A 1,123-nucleotide genomic window follows, 5' to 3' on the forward strand; every position below is an offset into this window, starting at 1 on the left:
GACTGTGCATTAATAAGTGTGAGCGAATACAGATACGTTGAGCATGGAAGCTTCTCTGCCCATTACACAACCGCCATAAAAGTCGCCAGCCTTTGTTATGGAGCAAAAAGGAAAGTCAGAACACACTCTAGCCATATAAGTCTTCGCAAGACATCCATCTTCCTGGTTAGCCTCCGAGATCTTCCGATCACTAAAAACTGTGCCGGTTCATCTATCACGTTCCCTGAGAAACGAACCTGGCGTGTGATCACTGAAAGAGAGGAAAAGAACACACAGTTCAAGAACAACCAAGTCATCGGCTCAAACAGTACGTGAGGCGAGCCATTCCCCTTTCCTCTTCCGCTGCCGGTTTCTCGTGATGTGAACTTGACGCCGTATCATGTTTGCGTCTAAGGTCGCGGCCACACTGAGAACGAAATAAGTCATTCAACTCTTGAACAATTTAATGTAGACGCAGGAAATAGATTACTTAAAGTAAAGCTTATTTTTTTTGTGTGTAAGCTTATTTAGTTTACAAAAAAAATGGGAAGATACAGGTCCCATTCGCTCCCATCTCCCCGGGCCCCCTCGCCACCAGTCGAGTTGGAGAAGGAGGAGGAAGGGTTGTCTGAAGAATTATTCGCTCAAGGTTACAATACGGAAGAGGATTCTTATAGAGCTCAGCTGATGTAACCGCGGACAGTCGGTGGAGATTGTTTGGGCTGGCAACAATGGCAGGTGAGAGTGACTGCGTTATAGTGTTATGGACAAATCGCACAACAATATCAGTGTTAGTTCAAAGCTTGGGGGAAATTAAAGTGTTGTGTAAATCATGCCCGTGATTATTGTTAAAACGTCGACTTACATAGTATTGATTCGCACGTGTTTAGTCGTGGCCTAATAATAATCAAGAGATGCGAGATGGGACCTCTGGCATGTGTTGGCGACATTTCATGAATTCCAACTATGTGATCTCGGCTTTGTTTTAGTAAGTATGGTGTGCAATATGAATAGAAATATTTCTTCGTTCTGGCACTGGGCCCGCAAATTAATACCGGTCCATCTTGCAGGACAGTCAAGTTGTCTTAGAGGAAATAAGACTATGTGCAGTGGATTTCACAAGGAGAAGATTAATTAATTAATC

General features: G+C 43.6%; 1 protein-coding gene across 1 annotated transcript in view; it reads left to right on the plus strand.

Annotated features, from left to right (window-relative positions):
• The first annotated feature begins 637 nt into the window (after positions 1–637).
• LOC119587132 (pancreatic triacylglycerol lipase-like) overlaps positions 638–1,123 on the plus strand; it is a 19,007-nt gene continuing 18,521 nt past the window's right edge. The window contains exon 1 of the mRNA XM_037935884.1: positions 638–717. Within this exon, the coding sequence (XP_037791812.1) occupies positions 711–717 (7 nt within the window). The 5' untranslated portion in view covers positions 638–710. The remainder of the gene's footprint in view (positions 718–1,123) is intronic.

Source organism: Penaeus monodon, chromosome 22 (genome assembly GCF_015228065.2).
Source record: "Penaeus monodon isolate SGIC_2016 chromosome 22, NSTDA_Pmon_1, whole genome shotgun sequence".
Lineage (NCBI taxonomy): Eukaryota > Metazoa > Arthropoda > Malacostraca > Decapoda > Penaeidae > Penaeus > Penaeus monodon.